This window comes from Spermophilus citellus (assembly GCF_964194105.1).
Source record: "Spermophilus citellus genome assembly, chromosome: 9".
Classification (NCBI taxonomy): Eukaryota; Metazoa; Chordata; class Mammalia; order Rodentia; family Sciuridae; genus Spermophilus; species Spermophilus citellus.
In genome coordinates, this window is record NC_138191.1 from 105,036,590 (window position 1) to 105,055,827 (window position 19,238).

The 19,238-nt window shown below is 36.7% G+C and overlaps 1 protein-coding gene across 1 annotated transcript in view; it reads left to right on the top strand.

Annotated features, from left to right (window-relative positions):
* The window catches only part of ZSWIM5 (zinc finger SWIM-type containing 5), a 191,180-nt gene that overhangs the window by 129,407 nt on the left and 42,535 nt on the right, over nucleotides 1–19,238 (top strand). The window contains 3 exon segments of the mRNA XM_081307176.1: nucleotides 6,703–6,851; nucleotides 8,228–8,378; nucleotides 15,737–15,916. Of these exon segments, the coding sequence (XP_081163302.1) occupies nucleotides 6,703–6,851; nucleotides 8,228–8,378; nucleotides 15,737–15,916 (480 nt within the window).

Genomic DNA, 19,238 nt, shown 5'->3' on the forward strand with positions numbered 1-19,238 from the left:
TTAGAATCTTTCTTTCCTATATTCCATGTGCATTCCACTGCAAGATCTGTTAATTTTACCCCTTAAATATATTTCATCATTTTCTACTTTTATTGATATTGTTGTCACCTTAAATTAATCAGTCTCTCATCTAGATTGCCACATAGCCTTTGACTGGTCTTTCCATATCCATCATTGTTCCCTTCTGTTCCATTCTCTGTACAGCCATTCAAAGTAATTTTTCTGTAACTGCAGATATTGTGATATCATTTATCATTTAAAATCCTTTAGTGGCCTCATTTTTCTGGATGCATGATCTGGCTTTTGTCTTCATTTTCACATGATATTCTTTCTTTTTAAGGGAATATCTCCTTTCTGTCCTCTCTTCCTATCCCATTCCACTTACAATGGTTATATTTAATGAATAGAATGACTTAAGACTTAATGCTGTTTTCAAACAAAAAATACAGTATTTCCTCCTCTCTGTGCCAGACTAATTTCCATTTATTCCTCAGGTGTCATCTTAAATGTGACTTTCTCAAGGAAAGCCTCCTTTGACCCATCTTCCTTTCTATAGAAAAAAAAAATGTGTACATGTAGCAGGTGAGGAAGTTGCTCAGTGGTAAAGTGTTTGCCTAGCATATGTGAGATCCTGGGTTCAAGCCCCAGCAATGCAAAAAAAAAAAAAAAAAGAAAGAAAGAAAGAAAAGTACACATGTGATCATTTACTTAACATCTCCCTCCTCAACTAGTCTATAAGCTCCATGAAAACAGATTATATGAGTTAATCATTTATTGTGGAATGAGTGAATGTGAACCATCCTAATTCCCTAGAGAGTAAGATGCACTAAAAAAGCTTAGCAGAGGAGCTGGGGCTGTGGCTCAGCGGTAGAGCGCTCACCTAACAGGTGCAAGGCCCTGGGTTCAATCCTCAGCACCACATAAATAAATAAAATAAAGGTAAAAAAAATTAAGATATACAACTTGGTTTAAAAAACATAGCAGAAGAGTAACTTTGTTGTGCAAACCTAGATTTCATTTAAACAGGGTTTTGACATAGAGAAATAAGGAAAAAATGTACTAACTGATTAAAATGTGTTATGTGTTTATACTCAATTGTATGACTACATTTATGGAGTGTTGACTTAGGGTCAGTCTCTTATTACTTGGAATCAGTTTTCTAAAAACTTGTCAGAGGACTCTGTCTATAAGACAGTAAGAGAAGATTCAGCTTTCATTCCAAAAACTTTTCCAAAATGCCTGTCACAATACATGCTATAGTTGATGCAGTTATGGATTCAATTGTGAGCAAGGGGCTAACAATCTACTTGGGAAGAGGGCAGCTTATAGGAATTGCATTAAATCTGTACAGCACTTTGAGTAGTATGGCCATTTTGATAATATTGATTCTGACTATCCAGAAGCATGGGAGATCTTTTGAGCTATTGAGAACCAGAATCCTTAGAGGCAAGACTTTATAATCTACATTTTAAACACAAACCCCAGATGATTATTCTATTACATTAACATTTGAGAACACTGTTATCCTCACTGTGAAAAAAGTGCATTATTCTGACTAATTTCATATTTTGTATAGTAGGGTAGTCCAAGAAGGAATGGACTACTGTGTAAATAGTGTAATGAATCCATAACTGCATCAACTATAGCATGTATTGTGACAGGCATTCTGGAAAAGTTTTTGGAATGAAAATTGAATCTTTTCTCACTGTCTTATAAACAGAGTCCTGTGACAAATTTTTATTATTATTACTTGGAAGCAGTCCTGTGACTGCTTCCAAGTAATAATTGACTGACTCTATAAAGCAGTTTTTTTTTTTAAAGAGAGAGTGAAAGAGGAGGGAGAGAGAGAGAGAATTTTTTTTTAATATTTATTATTTTTTAGTTCTCGGCAGACACAACATCTTTGTTGGTATGTGGTGCTGAGGATCGAACCTGGGCCGCACGCATGCCAGGCGAGCGCGCTACCGCTTGAGCCACATCCCCAGCCCTATAAAGCAGTTTTATAGTGAATTTTTAAATAGTTTTTTTTATGTTTTAAGAAATAATTTTTTGTTTTAAAATACTACATAGACATTAAGACATATTTAAACTTCATAGAAAAGCAAACAGAAGAAAAAGTGTCAGTTACTAGAAAAAATATTCATCACTGTTTTCCTGTTGTGTTTTGAGAATACAAAGAAAAAACAAAGTCAGTTTCCCCTACCATACCCTCTGAACACAACACAGAATGCTTCTATGACCAAAAATGTGGGGATTTTCCTCCACACACTAATCAAACAATTCTTCAGCTGACACCTGATTGTCCTAACCAATTCAATTCTGACAGTATCAACCTGAAGATAGCTAAGATCCTACAACTGAGGGCCCAGTCCTTCCCCACCCCACTTCAGATGCCAATCAAAAAGCCCCAGCTTGACACTATGAAGGCAGTTCTAAGGGGAAAGTTCATTGTATTGAGCTCATTCATTAAAATAACAGAAAATCACCAAATAAATAACCTAACTTTACATCTCAAAGCCTTAGAAAAAAGAACAAATTGGCACCAAAAGCAGTAGAAGATGGGAAATAATAAAAATCTGAGCCAAAATTAATGAAATTGAAACCAAAAAATTAAAAAAAATCAATGAAACAAAAAGTTGATTTTTTGAAAAAAATAAGCAAAATAGGTAAACCCTTAGCAAACTAATGAATAAGAAGAGAAAATACCAATACTAAAATTCACAATGAAAAAGGAAATACTACCATGGACACCACTGAAATACAGATGATAATCAGAAGCTGCTTTGAAAATCCATACTCCAATAAAATAGAAAATCTGAAAGTCATCAGATTTCTAGAGACATATTAATTACCCAACTTGAATCGAGGGGACATAAAAATTTAAACAGATTAATTTCAAGCAATGAAACTGAAGATGCCATCAGAAGCCTGCTAACAAAGAAAAGCCAAGGACCAGATGGATTCTCAGTCAAGTTCTACAAGACCATCAAAGAAAAACTTATACCAGCATTTATTAAATTATTCCATGAAATTGAAAAGGAGGGAACCCTTCCAAACTCATTCTATTATCTTCCTGATACCAAACCAGAAAAAGACAAAATATAGTTCACAAGTGGGGTTCATTCCAAGGATGCAAGGTTGTCTTAACATACAGAAATCAATAAATGTAATTCACCACATCAATAGACTTAAAGAAAAGAATCACATGATTATCTCAATAGATGCACAAAAAGCATTTGACAAAATTCAGCATCCATTCATGCTTGAAACACTAGAAAAACTAGCGATAGTAGGATCATACCTCAACATTATAAAAGCTATACACACTAAACCCAAGGCAAATCTAAATAGAGGAAAAACTCAAAGCATTCCCTCTAAAACGTGAAACAATAAACGGATGCCCTCATTTACCACTCCTATTCAACATAGTCCTCGAAACCCTAGCCAGAGCAATCAGACAAGAGAAAGAAATTAAAGGGATACAAATAGGAAAAGAAGAGCTAAACTATCCCTATTTGTCAACAACATGATTCATATTTAGAAGATCCACAAAACTACTAGAAAATTACTAGAACTCATAAATGAATACAAAGTACCATGGTTTAAAATCAACACTAATAAATCAATTGCATTTCTGGACACCAAAGATATATCAGCTGAATGAGAAATTAGGAAAACTATCAACTTTACAGTAGCCTCAAAAAATAAAATATTTTGGGAATCAACCTAACAAAAGAGGTGAAAGACTTCTATAATGAAAACTGCAGAACTAAAGAAAGAAATTGAAGAAGACCTCAAAAAAAATGGAAAAGATCTCCATTGCTCCTGGATAGGCAGAATCAATATTATCAAAATGGCCATACTACCAAAAGTACTGTAAGATTTAATGCAGTTCCTATAAAGATTCCAATGATATTTTTCACAGAAATAGAAAAAGCAAACATGAAATTCATTTGGAAAAATAAGAGGCCCTGAATAGCCAAAGCAATCCTTAGCAGGCATCACAATACTAGACCTTAAATTATACTACTGAGCTATAGTAGTATAAAAATAGCAGGGTATTGGCATCAAACCAATCATGAATACCATTGGAACAAAAGACACAAGGATAAATCCACATAAATACAGTTATCTCATCCTAGACAAAGGCACCACAGACATACATTAGAGAAAAGATAGCCTCTTCAACAAATGATGTTGGGAACACTGGAAATACATATGTAATAGAATGAAATTGAACCCCTATATCTCACCCTGCACAAAACTCAACTCTAAGTGGATCAAAGACCTAGGCATTAGACCAGAGACCCTGTACTTACTATTAGAAAAAGTAGGCCCAACACTCTAACATGTTGGCTTCAGAATTCCTCAACAGGACTCCTAAAGTGCAAGAAGTAAAATCAAGAATCAATAAATGGAATGGTATCAAACTGAAAAGCTTCTTCATATCACAGGAATCAATCAAGAATGTGTACAGAGATCCTACAGATTGAGAGAAAATCTTCACCACCAATACCTCAGATAAGGCATTAATTTCCAGGATATACAAAGAACTCAAAAAACTTAACATGAGAAAAAGAAATAACCCAATCAATAAATGGGCAAAGGAACTGAACAGGTACTTCACAGAAGAAGAAATATGAGTGGTCAAATATATGAAAAAATATTCAACATCTCTAGCAATTAGAAAAATACAAATTAAAACTACACAGATTCCATCTTACTCCAGGTTAGAATGGCAGTTATAAACAATACAGGTAAGAATAAATGTTGGTGAGGATGTGGGGGAGAAAGATACTTTCATACATTATTGGTGGGACTGCAAATTGGTGCAACCTCTATGGAAAACAGTACGGAGATTCCTCAGAAACCTTGGAATGGAGCCACCATTTGACCCAGTTATCCTACTCCTCGGTCTATACCCCAAAGACTTAAAAACAGCATACTATAGTGATGCAGCCACATCTATGTTTATAGCAGCCCAACTCACAATAGCTATGCTATGGAAACAACCTAGGTATCCTTCAACAGATGAATGGTTAAAGAAAATGTGGTATATATACACAATGGAATATTACTCAGCCATAAAGAAAAATGCAATTATGGCATTTGCCAGTAAAAGGATGGAACCAGAGAATATCACACTAAGTGAAATAAGCCAATCCCCCCAAAAAACAAAGGCCGAATAGTCTCTCTGATTTGTGGATGCTCTCCCAAAACAAGGAAGATTGGGAAGGAAATAATAGAAATAGATTGGACTATACATAGGGTAATGAAGGGAAGGGATTAGGGAGGGGAATAGGAAAGAGTAGAATTAATTAGTCGTAACTTTCCTAGCTTTGTATTTGTATATACACAACCAGGGTAACTCCACATCATGTATGACAAAAAGATTGAGAACCTAACAGAATAAGTTTTACTCTATGTATATATGTTCTTCCAATATATATATATATATATATATATATATATATATATATTTTAAAAAGCCCCAGGTTGTTTTAGCTGTGCTTCTGACTACAAATTGAGGTTTCCACAACTCCCCTCTCAATCTTGATTAATTTGCTAGAGCGGCTTACCAAACTCAGGGTAACATTTACTTGTATTTACCAGTTTATTATAAAGAATGTTACATCTTCTTTGATATAAGGGGAGTAACCAAGGACAGGGTAGAGACGAAGAGCTTGAGGAAGATTAACATTAAACAGGGATGATAGGCGGGAGGGAAAGTGAGAGTTAAGGGAAATTGCATGGAACTGGAAGGTGAGCCTCAGGGTTATACACAATTACATATAAGAGGAAAGGAGGAGTAGGAGGAAAATTATATAAGTGGAAGAAACGATTTATAGTAGAGGGGATGGAGAGAGAGTAGGGGAGGGGAGGGGAGGGGAGGGGAGGGGTGAGGGGACAGTGGAGAATGGGATAGACAGCAGAATACATCAGTCACTAGAAAGGCAATTTGTAAATCAATGGAAATGTAACTGATGTGACACAGCAATCTGTATACGGGGTAAAAATGGGAGTTCATAACCCACTTGAATCAATCTGTGAAATATGGTATGTTAAGAACTATGTAATGTTATGAACAACCAACAATAAAATAATTTAAAAAAAAAAGAATGTTACAAAAAATACAAATGGAAACATGTACAGGACAAGGTATGAGAGAAGAGCAGCCAAGCTTCCATACTCTCTCCCGGTGTGCCACTCTCTAGGAACCTCCCCATGTTCTGCCATCTGGAAGCTCTACAAATCCTGTCCCTTTGGGTTCTTATGGAGGCTTCATTACATAAGCATGATTAATTAATTTATTGGTCATTGGTTGGTCAACTTAACCTTCAACCCCTGTCCCTTTCTGGAAGGTTGGGGTATAGAGCTAAAAGTCTTACTTACATCCTTGAATATTCCAAGGATTTTAGAACTTATGCCAGGACATAGGACAGAGACCAGATACATATTTCATAATATCACCTGTGTATTTCCTAATAGGCTAATCCCCTGATGGTTTTGTATCCTTGGGAGAGGATACAACTGTGACTTATGTGAATTTGAAACTAGCATTTGATCTCTTACATTTATTTTGACAAAACCCGTAAAACAAGAAATAACCCTTCTGTGTTTGATTATGCTCACAACCTGCCTCTAGATGAGTGTGTAGCATGTGAACTCAAGGATTAATTTCACTGTTCCCATTCCTTACAGGTGCCCCTGATCCCACAGCTGGGGCCAGCATTGATGATGAGAACTGTTGGCACTTAGATGAGGAACAGGTAAAAGAACAAGTGAAGCTCTTTCTCTCCCAGGGAGGTTACTATGGCTCTGGAAAGCAGCTCAACTCAATGTTTGCCAAGGTAAGACATGAAAAAGCTTAATTGTTTTAAACTTTTAAGTAAACTCAGCTTACCATATTTTTGTCTTCATGCATTAAACATATCTCACTTGACTTAGCTAGCTGCCTAAAACCTAGTGGGAGGGGTTAAGCAGAGCAGCCCTAAGAAGGCTGTATCCAGGGAGCACGACTACCTTACCCTGGTATCCTGTTTCTTCTCCATTCTAAATAAGCTAGTGTTGCTGGGGGCATTTAATGAGGAAACCATCTTCTGTCTTTGAACCTGAGGTTGCTAGATGAAGCCTCAAAGACTAGTTTCAACAGTGTCCATGGAAGTCAGTGTTTTGAAACTGGGGACCCCCTATAATCAGCTTTCTTTCTTTTTTTCCCCCTCATACCTTTAGTGAGATATGACCCACATACCATACAATTCATCCATTTAAAGTATACAATTCAATAGTTTTTGGTATATTCACAGATATATGCAGCCATCATCACAATTAGCATTTTCATCATCTCAGAAGAAAACTCATACCTTAGCCTATCCCACTCTCATCCTCCATATCCCTTTACTCTAGCCCTCTAATCTACTTTTAGTCTCTATAGGTTTCCCTGTTCTGGACTTTCAAATGAATAGAATCATATAGTACGTAGTGTTTTATGACTGGCTTCTTTCACTTAGCCTATTTTTTTTTCTAGATTTATCTGTGTTTTAGCATGAATCAGTACTTCATTCCTTTTTTTTATGGCCTAATGATAGTCCATGGTATGGACACTCCACGTTTTTTTTTTTTCTTTTTTTTCCCCGTAGATAAATGGATGTGGACATTTGGATAGTTTTTACCTTTTGGCTATTATAAATAATGTTGCTATAAACATTGTTGTACAAGTACTTGTGGGCCATTTTCCAAGGTGGTTGCATCATTTTTACAATTTTACCAACAATATATGTGGTTCTTATTTCTCTATATTTTGGCCAACACATGTTTTCTGACTTTTTTACTCTAGCCAGCCTAGTTGATGTGACAAGGTATCTCATTATGTACAACAAGCTTTCTTGGCACATGCAGAGACCTTGCTTACAGATCTTGCTTTTTTCTGGCTCTTTGGATATGTTGTGCTCAATACATCAACATACCCTACTCTCCTTCCTTCTTTCCTATCTTTTTATTCTCTATACTCTCTTTTAAAAGAGAGAGTGAGAGAGGAGAGAGAGAGAGAGAGAATTTTTAATATTTATTTTTTTTAGTTCTCGGCGGACACAACATCTTTGTTGGTATGTGGTGCTGAGGATCGAACCTGGGCCGCACGCATGCCAGGCGAGCGTGCTACCGCTTGAGCCACATCCCCAGCCCTATTCTCTATACTCTCTATCTCTTGCCCTTCCTTATGTGTCAGGTTCGAGAGATGCTACGGATGAGAGATTCTAATGGAGCCAGGATGCTGACACTTATAACTGAGCAGTTTATGGCTGACCCACGACTCACACTTTGGAGGCAGCAAGGAACAAGCATGACAGACAAGTGCAGGCAGCTCTGGGATGAACTAGGTAAGTTGCCATCTCTCAGAGAAGTGCTATGTCCAACCACCTCACCCTCTGGTGACATTAGTGATCATTTGCTATCAGTTATTGCCTGGGTCTTGCTGAATCTAACTGGTGGAATATTGAAGTTCTATACCATAGTAACTCTGAACTTACTTTTTTTTGTTTCTGTAGCATTGTGCTTTGCTATTGACATTAGCATTCTGTTCCATATGATACCCACAAAAAAGCCCTGGCTGAAATAAAACCTCTTCACTTAGTTTTTGTTGAATAGCACTAGCCTAGTTTTTCACATATTTGTCAGGCTCACCCTTGTTGCTTCTCTGAGTCTTCTCTTCTATGTCACTCATGGCAAGAACTCATATACATAATATGACAGTTTCCAAGGCTTAGACTTCGACTTACTGTTCCTTCTCCGTACTCTCTTAAGAATTTTTTCTTTGTGGGGGGTGCTACCAGAGATGGAACTCAGGGATACTCAAACACTGAGCCACATCCCCAGCCCTATTTTGTATTTTATTTAGAGACAAGGTCTCACTGAGATGCTTAATGCCTTGCCATTGCCAAGGCTGACTTTGAACTTGTGATCCTCCTGCCTCAGCCTCCTGAACCGCTGGAGGCAAGAATTTCAGCCACTGTGCCTGGCAAGAATTTTTTTCTTTTTTAAATGTCATGACTTCAGAGCTTACTTGCAGATCTCAAACTTACCTTCTTTCCATTCATCTAGTCCCATGTTAGAGGCTACCAATTTGCCATTTCCACTGGGAATTCCAAATTAACTTGGGCCTTCTATAAAAATAGGTTCCCATGCTAGCATTGACCCCAGTGTTCCTTACTCTACCAAATTTATTGTCAGGCACCCATATTTCTTTAATTCCCTACGTCCAGATTCCAACTTCATTTGATTTCATGACCTTTAAGTGCTTTTAGTGTCCATTCTAATTTTTTCTTCCCTATCACCCCTAGTCTGATAGAAGACCTAAGAACTTTTAGATTACATTAGAACTTTGGCCTTCTGAATGGCCTCTCTATTCTAATTTCTCCCCAATCAAGGCAGTCCTCTTTGGTCATTATTTCTCTTTTTCATTCCCCTGCTTCAAGACAAATTTTGTAATGCTAATACTTAGCTCCTCTACCTATTGACAGAATCTTCTATACCCTGAACTCATCATTCAACCCTTGCCGCATTTGGGGTTATATTGAGAAAATTCTCTTATGGTATATTCTAAAGTTCTAATACAGCTTCTCCATATGTACCCTAACCCAGAAAACAAACTTCCCACTCATACAAAATACCACAAGAAATGATGGCAGCCAACTTGGGATTTCAGTGAGTTCTAGAATGAAGCCTGTGTTTGATAGTATAGCTCTGAAGATGTCGAGGTTATGGCTTAATGACTTTGGTACCATCCTTGGTTATTTGGGGGCTGGTAAGCCTGGGTTTTTGGTTTGGGTGGTGAGGCTTTTCTATACAACCTAGAGTAATAATGGCTTTGCTGTTCTTATTAATTGCAAATAGGGGAGGAAAAAATGGGGGGAATCATGAACTGAAATCAATTTCCATGCATGTATGAGTTTTTCAGGATGAGCAAAACTACTCTTATAACTATAAAGCTCTAATAAAATAATAATAAATAGGTACATTATTGGTATGTGCTAGTCTTTGTGTTGAAGATTATACTCTCATTATTTCATTTAATTCTCATAATAATTTTATGAAGTACTTGTACACTTATTGCAAGGAAACAAAAACAAATCTGGTTACCGCTGCATACAGAATAAAATAAGGAATCATAGATAAAGTCTCTCTGCTGTGATGTAGTGACACTTTGTGGTGTGTAAGAATGTTACACTATGAACTGGGTTGTGGCTCAGTGGTAGAGCACTTCCCTCGCATGTGAAGCACTGGGTTCGATTCCCAGCACTGCATATAAATAAATGAATAAAGTAAAGGTCCATCAACAACTAAAGAAACATTAAAAAAATGTTATACTATTAGTCTATAGCTACTGTTCAACCAGTTGTTTTCCAGAGGCTGACTTTAAACTTGTGATCCTCCTGCCTCCTGCCTCATGACACAAAGCATGGAAACTTAGAAACTGCTTCTAAACTATTCCCTTGAAAGGGATTGTAGATATGGACTTCCTTCCAGGGTAAGATATTTCTGTATAAGAAAACTTAGCTCAGAAAAATTCAGTATTTTCTTTAGGGTCACACACTATTAAGTGGTGGTTCTAACACTGGACTCCTGCTCTGTCTGATTCTAAATCAAGCATTCCTCAGTTCTATCTTATGTCCTTTCCTCAATCCCACAAAAGTGTATGTTGCTTGAGAATTTGAAGTTATCCTTCTTCAGAGAGTCAGTTTCATCTGAGGCCTAAGTGTCTTAGAGTGACTTCTGTGCCAATTATGGGATTGTGATTTGTATTTGGACTTGGCCTTTGGGACAAAAAGTAACTGTGTGGGGCTGGGGATGTGGCTCAAGCGGTGGCGCACTCACCTGGCATGCGTGCGGCCCGGGTTCGATCCTCAACACCACATACCAACAAAGATGTTGTGTCCGCCGATAACTAAAAAAAAAAATAAATATTAAAATTCTCTCTCTCTCTCTCTCTCTCTCTCTCTCTTAAAAAAAAAAAGTAGCTGTGAGGAAGTAAACAGAGCTGTTTCACAGGGTTTTTAAAGTTTTGTAATATACTTGTGTTCATTATGAATAATTCTCATTTCTGACATTTTCATATCTAAGAAAATGTTTATAAGACATGTTTACCTTTGGAGGGTCTAGGCAGGGGTGGTAGGAACTACCAATTATAATAAAATAAAATAAGCTCACTGCTTTTAGTTCCTGAGCTAGACAAAATAAGAGCAATCAGACATGATGACTCCTCACCTTCCCACTCACAAATGTATTTACCCAGCCACATCTATACCCATATGCTTGGCCTTCTCTTCTTTTAAAATCTAGTGAATATGTTCCCATGAAAGACCAATCCTTATTTATTTGCTCTGGATTCTTCCTATCTCCTTTTCTCAAGAACTTTGCTCCTGCAGTTTTCTCCTTTCTCTGACATTACTAATTTCTCTTACTGTGTGTGTGTGTGTGGGGGGGGGGCTGTCTGTCTCTCAGATCATTCCTATCAATGTGCAATTATGCTCTGATATCTTGAATCTCAAATTTAATAAACAGTTTGTTTGATGTTCCAACCACCACCCCCTTCAACTACCACCCCATTTCTCATCTTCCCTTCAAAGTAATACTTCTAAAAATAGTGGTCACTCTTTCCATTTCCTTACCTCCATTCTCTCTTGAGCATACTCCGTTTGGGTTTCCATTGTTCATTGCTGCCACTCTACTAAAGTAACTCTTGTCAGAATCACCAGTGATTTCCATATTGCTAGACACAATATGAAGACATCTTATCAGTTGTCATCTTATTTGACTTCTTAGCAGTTTTCAATAAAATTAACCATACTCTTCTTGAAACTTATTCTTCTGTTGGTTTCTATAACTGTACATACTCTTGGTTTTCTTCCTATATTTCTGACTACTTTTTCTCAATCCCATATGCATCCTCCTCTACTTTCCCTCAGTACTTCTAAATACTGAGTATCACACATATACAGCACAATTTTTCATATCTCCAGTTGTATATAAAGAATGTTGGCACCAATTCGTGTCTTCATACATGTCCTGTGGATAATGATGTCCATCACATTCCACCATCCTTGCTAACCCCCTGCCCCCTCTCTTTCCCTCCCACTCCTCTACCCTATCTAGAGTTCCTCTATTCCTACCTATGAATCACCCTCCTTATATCAAAGAAAACATTTGGCATTTATTTTGGGGGGGATTGGCTAACTTCATTTAGCATTATCTTCTCCAACGCCATCCATTTACCTGCAAATGCCATGATTTTATTCTCTTTTATTGCTGGTAAAATTCCATTGTGGATATATGCCACATTTTTAAAATCCATTCATCCACTGAAAGGCATCTAGGTTGGCTCCACAGTTTAGCTATTGTGAATTGTGCTGTTATAAAAATTGATGTGGCTGTGTCTCTGTAGTATGCTGATTTTAAGTCCTTTGGGTATAGACCGAGGAGAGGGATAGCTGGGTCAAATGGTGGTTCCATTCCCAGATTTCCAAGGAATCTCCATAGTGCTTTCCATATTAGCTGCACCAATTTGCAGTCCCACCAGCAATGTACGAGTGTGCCTTTTTCCCCACATCCTTGCCAACACTTATTGTTGTTTGTCTTCATAACAGCTGCCATTCTGACTGGAGTGAGATGATATCTTAGAGTAGTTTTGATTTGCATTTCTCTAATTGCTAGAGATGATGAACATTTTTTTCATATATTTGTTGATTGTATATCCTCTTCTGAGAAATGTCTGTTCAGGTCCTTGGCCCATTTATTGATTGGGTTATTTGTGGTTTTGGTGCTTAGCTTTTTGAGTTCTTTATTTACTTTAGAGATAGTGCTCTATCTGATGTGTGAGGGGTAAAAATTTGCTCCCAGGATGTAGGCTTTCTATTGACCTCACAGATTGTTTCTTTGTGCTGTATATGTATAATAAGAATTATAATGCATTCCACTGTCACTTATTTTTTTAAAAAAATCAATCAATCAATCAATACTAAGTATCCCACAGCACCCACCTCCCTGTATGTGTTTGCTACGTGGATGATTACATTCATTTCCATGGTTTTAAATGCATCCAGATGAAGGCAAGTAACAAATTTCCATATGTAAGGATTGGGAGTGTAGCTCAGTGGTAGAATACTTACCTAGCATGCACAAGACCCTGGGTTCTAACCCCAGGACCCCAAAAGAACAAAAACAAATTTATATCTCTAGCTTTGACCCTTTCCCTTGAGCTTCAGACTGTGTCCAGCTGCCTGTAACTTCTAAGAATTCTAAGAAACATCTTAAATTCAATATAGCCATTACAGAACTCTTAATTCCACGCCAAACCCTGATTTTCCCTTGTTGTCCCCCATTCAGTATACAGTATCAGATGTGATTTTTTTTTTTTTTTTTTTTGGTACCAGGGATTGAACCCAGAGGCCCTTAACCATTGAACCACATCCCCAGCCCTCCCCCCAGTTTAAGACAGGATCTTGCTAAATTGCTGAGGCTGGGCTTGAATTTGTAATCCTCCTGTCTCAGCCTTCCAGGTTGTTGGGATTACAGGTGTGTGCCACAATGTTCAGCTGTATCTAGTTACTCACAAAGAAAATGTAAGCAAAATTCTTGTTCCCCCATTTTCTACCTTCTATATCCAAACCAAGACTATTTTATCCTTAAGAGTTTGAAGAGCGAATGAAATAATCTATATAAAATGCTTAAAATAATACCTAGATGATAAAAAGAAAGAGAAGATTGCTATTATTATTATATGTTATATAATAATTATGTACATTTTAAACTTCCATAATAGCTACCTTTGTTTAGAAATTTTGACACTGTTTTAAGTTGCAGGAAAACACACATGCTTTTGGATACTGATAACACAGTATTATGAATGCTATTATATATAGGCAACTGTAGGATTTATCTTGCTTTGGACCTTAAGAGATGTGACAGTTTCTGAAACAAATTATTTTAAGAACCTAATTAATAAGAAAGAAAACTCATTTTAAATTTATAGGCAAAAGTACTTAAACTTACTTTCTAGGGCTCCTCTTCTTAATATTGGAATGATGAAATAGGAATTCCTATGTGACTATAGCATTAGTACTGTTTCTTTACCTCTTAAAGCCTCTCTCACCTTACTCAATCTGTCTTCCATTCCTATTATCTTAATGATTTTGCCATTTTTAGATCACAAGTCTTTCAAGTAGCCAAATATAGTGGCTTCATTTTGGTCTTCATTTCTATGTATGGAGATTAAATGTGAAAATCTTTTTCTTTGCTATAGATGAAAAGCATTTCTTCAACTATAAAATAAATACTACTATTATAATTACCTTATGAGCCATTATTATAATTATTACATAGTATTCTTTCTTCTTTATAGCACATTTTTAAAATGGAGTTGAACCAATAAAATGAACTTTCATTTTCAGTTAGCTATCTCAAATTGAAGCTGAGATGACCTTTTAAAACGTTCCTGTTTGATTTTGAGGACCTTTGAAATACTGTTTGAATGTACCTCCATCCATGGAGGATGTAACTCCATCACAAAATATATTTTAATTAAGAAGCACTTCATCCATGGTTATTGCTGACTGGAGATTGAGAAGTTATCTGGCATAGCCACATAACCAACCTTGGAAAAAAAATAAACAGCTTTTCTTTAAAAGGAGGGTGATGTGGTCAAAGAAATAGTATCCCTGGTTATATGAAATATGTGATACTGTGCCCAGTAACAGAAAATTGAAGAAAGTAATGGTTTTAAGGCATCACAAGTTGATCAGCAGTTTCAGAATCTAAGTCCGAAAATAAATCATTTTCCTTGAAAAAAGGAAATACTAAGATTCTACTCTATACCAGGTAATAAACTAGACTCTTGATAAATGTTATCCCATTTAATTGTCATACTATCCCTACAAAGTAGATATTTTTATGTTATTGGCTTTATAATTGAGGCTTTTACAACTGATTGAAGGTCACAAAGTCCAACTAGCCAATAAGTGAGACTTTTTCTGAGCACTTTCCTTCCACCCCCTGTCCTTGTACTAAATTCCTTTCTTCTGTGGTGCTGTTATACCCTGAAAATATCTTTATATCAACACATTATGTCTGAATGGTTTTGTATTTATTTATCGGTCTCTCCCATTAGACAGTTCCTCAAGGGTATGAACAGTGTCTTCTTCACTAGTACAGTACTTTAGTGAATAGAAGGCTTTAAAAAAATATTTGTAAGACTACAGATTTGAGCTAAGTGTTCAAGCCTAAATCTGTCTTGTCATCAGAGGCACACAGGTGCAGATATCCAGATAGTTATTGTGCTTTAAAGTAACTTTGAGATGCGAAAATTAGACAGGTTTGAAAATCCTTGCAAGTTTTTTTTTTTTTAATTGAGAAAAGCCGTTGCTTGGTTGTTTTTGTTTTGTTTTTGTTATTTGGGATCTTTTTGGTATTCCGCTACTGTACCATAATTAGTCGTCAGTGTATTTAAGATAATCAAGGCAGTGAGTGGTGAAAAGGCTACTATTTTGTCATTCTGTTAAGCACATGCTGATAAATGTTATCCCATTTAATTGTCATATTTTTATGTTATTGGCTTTACATTACTACTTTCTCCAGCCACCGTGGCTTTGGAAACTGAAATGAAACCTAAATGAAACTGAAACATTAAAGCTTACACATATATCAAAGGAGAGTTATCAAGAATGTGGATTGCTGTCTTTTCTAGGGGCTTTATGGGTGTGCATAATTTTAAATCCACACTGCAAACTGGAGGAGAAATCCTGTTGGCTGCAGCAGTTGCAGAAGTGGAGCGACCTGGATGTCTGTCCCCTGGAGGATGGGAACTATGGGCATGAACTTCCCAACATCACCAATGCACTTCCCCAGAATGTCAATCACAGCCCAGGTGAGTCAAGTATCCTTTTAGGTTCTTTGTCTCTAGAACTTCAAAAGGTAAGAGGGTAAAGCCCTAGAACAATGGTAGCTAGACAGCCTCTTGGTTGTCCAAATTACCATTCTAAATATGAAAAGTCTGTCTTTTTATTCATTCTAAGTCTTAAATAAGGATAAGCCTTTGTCTTTGACATTGGGTATGTTGTCCTTTTCCACATCTAGAGTATCCTTACAGTACCCAGCACAAGGTCCTAGAGCCCTCTTCATGATTCCTCAGTACCCTTCAGCCTCCGTTTGGTGTTGACTTTAGCCCAGAAGACCTTTTGAAAAGTGGAAAAAATGGGAGGGGGGATAGTAGGGGATAGGAAAGGTAGCAGAATACAACAGTCACTAATATGCCATTATGCAATAATGTGAGTATGTAACAGAAGTGATTCTGCAATCTGTATTTGGGGTAAAAATGGGAGTTCAAAACCCAATTGAGTCTAATGTATGAAAGATGATATATCATGAACTCTGTAATGTTTTGAATAATCAATTAAAAAAAGTGGAAAAAAATGGCCCTTTCTTATTCTGTTTCTTGTTCTCTGTTTCCCTCAAGTTTTTATATAGCACATATTTGGAGTTGGGGGTCATCTTCCAAGTATTGCCAGGATTCCTGCCCCATTTTAAGACAAATTCAGGGCAGTGATACTATACCATCTATCTTTTGAGTCCACTGTCCTAAAGACTTTGCTTGGTATCAGTAGTCATGTCAGTGTTATTTCACCTAACTCAAGCTATTTTATATTGACAACTGATTGCTTTTTTTTTTTAACTAATTGAGAATCTTCATTGATAAGAGATTTCATTAGATACTGATTTTATAATTTGTTCCTTTTAAGTAATAATTCTGTTGGCATTTTAATCTAAAATTATTATTTTGCTTGATCCTTCTGTTATACCATATTTAATTTAGTATTTAAAATAACTAAAGTAATGAGTGGTGAAAAGGCTACAGTCTTGTCACTTCTTTCAACCTACTATAGTACCTAGTACTCATCTATGTGCAACACAGGAAGCCACCATTTTAATGTTGACCTTGGATAGAACAGAGAGGATCAAATGCATACAAACACGTGCCTCCAGTCTGGCAGTTTCTTCCTTGTCATAATATATTGGTTCTTCATTGTTACTGGTTCTCCTTTGAGAATGTCTCTTCCTCTGCTTTCTTCCCAAGTTGTGACTGGTATCTGCTCTCATATCCCATTACCAGTGGAACTGGAGAAGTAATAGAAAGCATCCGATAAACTTTTTTTTTTTTTTTGCTATTTCTACATCATTATTCAGCCATCCCATCTTCCTAAAATACCTCCTACTTTTAAAATTTTATGCCATCAAACCAGACTGTCTTCTACTCCCACCCTCTTGTTTTAGCCATCTGTAGACTTCTGCATCAATACCCTCATTCCTTGAAGATTTTTTAACTATTGACTTACTAATACTACTTTCTGTCACTCCTCTTGTCATAATTCTCTGTGATTTTAGTAGCTGCAAAAATGATCCTTCCAGCATTGTGGTCTCCAGTTCTTTGACTCCCTCTTTTTCGGTTACTCTAATCTTCCACCATAATTTAACCATCCAATCCCAAAATTGTGCCCTAAACTTTGTCATTACCAATAACTATATCCTCTTTATAATCTCAATTTTAAACATCTCCAATTATTATCACCAGACTTTCTTGCTTATTTTCTTATAATATCCCAATTTCCAGTAATTAATTGGCCCACTAGAAATTTTGATCTTACCATATTTTCACTGGCTTGATAGCCTCATTGTCCTTCTTACCCAGGTAGATTCCTTGGTACATAACTCTCTAGTGTACACAGTGAGCTCCCCGTTTCCCTTTGTTACACTCATGTAGCAAAACTCTAAACTTTGTACATTCCAATTCCCTTATTACTTGGTACTCACACCTATACAACTGAACATGGCTAGAGAGAAACAATCATAACTGGTCTTATTTTAAATTTATGACCGCAAATTTCAAGTGGGTCCTTAATGTTTTCTGCACATCTATTACATTTTCCTAGCCTGTACTGTTTTACTCTTCTAAACTACTCTATCATATCATCTTTTCCCTAAAACTCTATATACTTTCTCCTTCCTCTTCCTTGCTTTCAGCTGAGTTTTGCTTCCTGATCACTGACATTAGATAAGGAAGCAGAAATAAATTTCCCATTACCACCTCTGTCGTGTTGGTTCAAAAGAATTGCTATCCTACTGGTTGTGGTGACGCACACCTATAATCCCAGTTGCTTGGGAGGCTGAGGCATGAGGATCACAAATTAAAAGCCAGCCTCAGTAAAAGCAAGACTCTAAGCAACTCAGTGAGACCCTGTCTCTAAATAAAATACAAAATAGGGCTGGGGATGTGGCTCAGTGGTTGAGTGCCCCCTGAGTTCAATCCCTAGGACTGAAAAAAAAAAAAAAGAATTACGGTCCTAATTAATCAAAGAATCACTGTCTTTGTCCATCTACTCTACTTCTTGCCTTGTTGTTCTTTGTACTTCTATCCAAGTCCAAACCTTCCACTTATTCTCAAGGTCCTATTCTTTTTCTTTTATCCAAAATAATGCTGTAGGAATTATCTCCCATCTCTCCTGCATCACAAATTTTTCCCTCCCTCTGGACCATTCCTATAAGTATGTAAGCACATTATTATATGTCCCATTCTTTTTTAAATATTTTTTTTAGTTGTAGATGAACAATGCCTTTATTTTACTTGTTTTTATTTTTACTTGTTACCGGGGACCCAACCCAGTGCCTCACGCATGCTAGGCAAGCACTCTGCCATTGAGTCACAACCCCTGCCCCATATGTCCCATTCTTAAACAAAACAAAACAGAAAACACTCTTGCTTCTCCACATGCCTCTCTTGTTACCAGCCTATTTTTCTGAGGTGGTTAGAATTAAGAAAAAATGTTCAAAAGAACAGTGTATACTTATTATCTTCTTTTCCTCTCCTCTGATTCTTTTTTTTAATTCATTTTTAAAAAATGACAGCAGAATGCGTTACAATTCTTATTACACATATATACCACAATTTTTCATACCTCTGTTTGTATATAAAGTATGTTGACATCAATTCGTGTCTTCATACATATACTTTGGATAATGGTGTCTATCACATTCCACTATCCTTGCTAACCCCCTGCCCCCTCCCTTTCCCTCCCACCTCTCTGCCCTATCTAGAATTCCTCTATTCCTCCCATGCTCCCCCTCCCTACCCCACTATGAATCAGCCTCCTTATATCAGAGAAAACATTCGACATTTGTGTCAAATGGTGGTTCCA